The sequence below is a fragment of the Plectropomus leopardus genome, unplaced genomic scaffold (genome assembly GCF_008729295.1).
Source record: "Plectropomus leopardus isolate mb unplaced genomic scaffold, YSFRI_Pleo_2.0 unplaced_scaffold22414, whole genome shotgun sequence".
NCBI lineage: Eukaryota > Metazoa > Chordata > Actinopteri > Perciformes > Serranidae > Plectropomus > Plectropomus leopardus.
This window is the reverse complement of record NW_024624287.1, coordinates 203-4,039: the sequence shown is the minus strand read 5'-3', so window position 1 is coordinate 4,039 and position 3,837 is coordinate 203. Positions and strand designations below refer to the sequence as shown.

Below are 3,837 nucleotides of genomic sequence, written 5' to 3'. Positions count from 1 at the left end.
AACAACATTTTTTTAAAAAGGCCGAATATATTTCTGTCCACTCTGAACTGTCTCAGTTTGTGCATGAAATATAAATACTGCAAACCTTTCTCATAAAATATCATCCGTGTTCCCTGTCAGTTATTGCTCCTAAATATCTGTAATCATCTACAACTTCAACACCTTCGCCATCGATCGTCATTTGTTGGTGGGTGTTGTTACTCATATTTTGTTTTGAAGAAAACTGGACGTACACTAAAAAACTGATCTGCCCTCCTCTGCATCGTGACCTCATTGATCCCGTATTCGTGGGTTAACCGGCAGAGGTAAAGTACCTTGGAGGCGGCCGTCTTTTTCCGTTTGGATCCGGTCTTGTCTCCCTTCAGCTTCTCCTTGTCGTCTTCCTCCTCCACAGAGTCGCCCTCCTCGCCCTCACTGCTGCCATCAGCAGCGTTTCCGCCCTCTTCTGTTTCTGATGAACTCTGTTGCTGGATGGCCTGTGAACAAAACATGACAAACCTTTACTTATTTATTCATTTTTGCAAAACCATCAGACACTGTAACCCTCTAAACCTGGAGTGACGCCAGTTTTCTTGTGCTGCTTTCAGACGCTTTCATAAGTATTTAACCCTTTGAACCCTGAGCACATTGGTGCGATTTCTTTCAGAAACACGGGGAAACAGGCAATGAGCGACATGGAACAAAATGTCCCATAAATTGCAAGAAATTAGTAGATTTAGAAAATTATTTTTAAAAAACATGGGAGAAACGTCTAGGGATTTCTTATTATCATAATTACACACTTCACCCTTAGAAACCTGAGCAAATTGGCCTGATTTCTTTTTAAAAAATGGGCAATAAGCAACTTGAGAATAAATTACATGAAATTTAGCAAGAAATTAGGAAAAAAGTGCAAGATTTATTAATTATTTTCTGGAAATTAGGAAAAGACAAGGGGAAAAGACCAAAGAATAATAAACAAAGAAACAAATAGGAACTTGAAAAATAAAAATAAAAAACTTTTAAAAAGAGTTTTAAAAAATAAATAATAAATACATCGTAATATTAATATTAATACTACTACTACTAATACTAATAATAATAATGATAATTTTCCCTTGCTTATTTTTAAGTAGTTTTCTTATGACCTCCCCTCTTTTTTAAATCTATTTCTTGGGTAATTTTCTTGTTACATTATACTAATTTCTTGCAGTTTGCTGGACATTTTTTGCTACGTTGCTCATTGCCTTTTTTCTCATAATTTTCAAACAAAATCAAACCGATTTGGTCAAAGTTCAAAGGTCTAAAAACCTGTGAAAGGCCTCTGATTGCAGCTCAAGAAAGTGAAGCTGACGCAGGTTCTAAAGGGTTAACAATTATCTTAAACATTAATAACTTTTAAGAGCTTTTCCGGGTCATTTTTTGCTTTTTTTGTTTACTTTTTTTTTGCACATTTCTGGGTCACTTTTTCTTTCATTGCCTTATTCTCATGTTTTTGACACAAATCAAGGCGATTTCCTCGAGTTTCAAAGGATCACATTTACAAACGTGACATTGCAAGTTAAGACAAACGAATCTTTCCCGCTCAAACACGATCTGTTTGAACAGACCTTTCATTTGTGCCTTACACGTTTTGGCGAGGAAACAATGCGTCTTTGTTTGAGCATCGAGCCTGTCCGGTGTCTCTGCTTCCCCGCATGTTTCCTCCCACTGTCTCCTCTGTGGACCACAGACACAAGAGACGGCCGACTGACCTGATAGCCTGTGAACTTCACTCCGGGGTTGTTCTCGATCTCCCACAGGCCCTCGTTGAAGCCTTTCCTCTTGTTGGACTTGCCAAATTTGTCTTTATACTCCTTGTAGGGCAGAAGATCCTTCGGGCCCAAGAACGCACTGAAGAAGGAGGAAGAGATATTTATCGCAGCTATTACTAAAACAGTCTGGGAAACCACGTGATATTTCAGGGGTTAAAATTAGCAGGAGACACAAAATAATTAGACCTTCATCTACGAAAGTTTTCATTTTAGCTGCAGAGCAACTGTAAACCAAAATACTGAATAATTACGTCCAAACTTTTATTAGATGACAGTTTAGAGGGTTTGCTTTTACAAAAGACTGTTTTTCTAAGATTAGGGATATTTTAGGTCATACATTTGCTGACGTAAACCAGAGAACTTTTTTAACTTTTTACTATATTTCATAAAGTCAAAACTCTCTATGAACCACTGAGTTTCGGCAGTACATAAAGTTTATCAGATATGTGGTGAGATATGATGGTAAACACACTTAGTCCTATAACTGATGACAGCGGAGCAAACTCCAGTCTCTGAGATCTAGATCGACATCTCTTCTCTGCTGCTCTCAGATGCATTTCACAAGTATTTAACCCTATGAAAACTGAGCAAAACAGTGGTTAAAAAAACATGGTAAAAACAAAACAAAAAAGCAATGAGCCATTTGGTAAAAGAAAAGTTCCACAAATTGTACAAAACTTGAACATTTTTACAAAAATCAAAAAATAGGGAAAATGTCTATGAAAAAAAGAAAAAAAGCTAAAAAAGAAAAAAAAGCTTGGTTAAATGATTATATCAGTGACTATATTTATAATTACCGTAATTCCCAAATTTTTGAGCCCCCCCTTTTTTTAGGTAATTTCCTTGTTGTAACTTTATTTCCATTTTTCAGGTAATTTTCTTGATACTCTGTGTAAACAATATCATCAGTATTTTTAAAAGTATTTTATAAAGTCCAGACCATGTAAGGATTTGTGTGTTTGAGTGTGTGTGTGTGTGTGTGTGTGTGTCTGTGTGTGTGTGTGGGGGGGCTCTGGCCTTCACTTGCAAAACGTCACTCAAACTGACATTTAATGACCAAGAAGAGATTTAAAATTACCACAAAGAGCAAAGAGATGCAAAGGAACTGCAAACACACACACAAAAGAAAAAAACTACAAAAAGCATGAAACAACTCACAATAGACACAAAAAAGAAGCTACATTACCTCAAAAAAACAAAAAGCTATATCAAAGAGACTAAAAAAGGGGCAAAACAACCACAAAGAGACATAAATTACCTCAAAGCCACAAAGAATTACCTGAGTGAGAAATGCATTACCACTACAAAGTGATGCAAAATGAGGCTAAACAACCACGAAATGTAAGTCTCGCTCCTGTGTAGGAAAGTTTCCTGCACGCTGAGTCCAGGTACGTCCCACACAGCCAAACAATCAGAAAATAAGAAAATACAGGCAGTCTCTGCGGATAAATACACCGCCACACACCGAGAGTGGGTCATAAGTAATACTGAGAGGGACTGCTTTTTTATGAGTCTATGCAATGTTTCGTTTTTTGTTTTTCCTGCGCAGTACTGCCTTTGCAGGGACATCAAACATTTTCAAACATAAATATACAAAAACTTCATGTGGCAGCAATTTCATTATCTAACAGAGTCCCGCTGTGGTGCAACAGCATAAAAACTCCATAACATCCACATGAATATGAGCATCGCGGCTGCTTTATTTGGAAATAACATCATTTTAAGAGTAATTCTGCACATTTATGAAAAAAAGGTGCCTACGTTTCATGAGTCCCAAAGAAGAAGATGGGGTACTTGTTGGCGGGCGGCTTGACAGCTCCCTCTGGAAGCTCATCAATCTGAAGGACAGGGAGAGAGACTTGAGTATTTATTAAACTCCTCTTTTATGCATCAATATTATCAGTTATACATAAACAATAAAGTGGTGAAACTGCTGTAAACTTTTGCACGGTCAATATTTTTGCACTTCTTTTGAGCTAAACAGTACAGCTCTCATTTTAAAACAGACATATTCGACACGTTATCATATTTTTTTCCTATTTTA

At 36.9% G+C, this 3,837-nt stretch overlaps 1 protein-coding gene across 1 annotated transcript; it reads right to left on the bottom strand.

The window, feature by feature from the left end:
• Positions 1 to 197: 197 nt before the first annotated feature.
• LOC121965934 (hepatoma-derived growth factor-related protein 3-like) lies at positions 198 to 3,631 on the bottom strand (the record flags this gene model as incomplete). Its single annotated transcript, XM_042516043.1, has 3 exons — positions 198 to 476; positions 1,734 to 1,872; positions 3,555 to 3,631. Coding segments are annotated over 3 exons (495 nt in total), but the record flags the coding sequence as incomplete, so codon positions are not given.
• Positions 3,632 to 3,837: the final 206 nt, after the last annotated feature.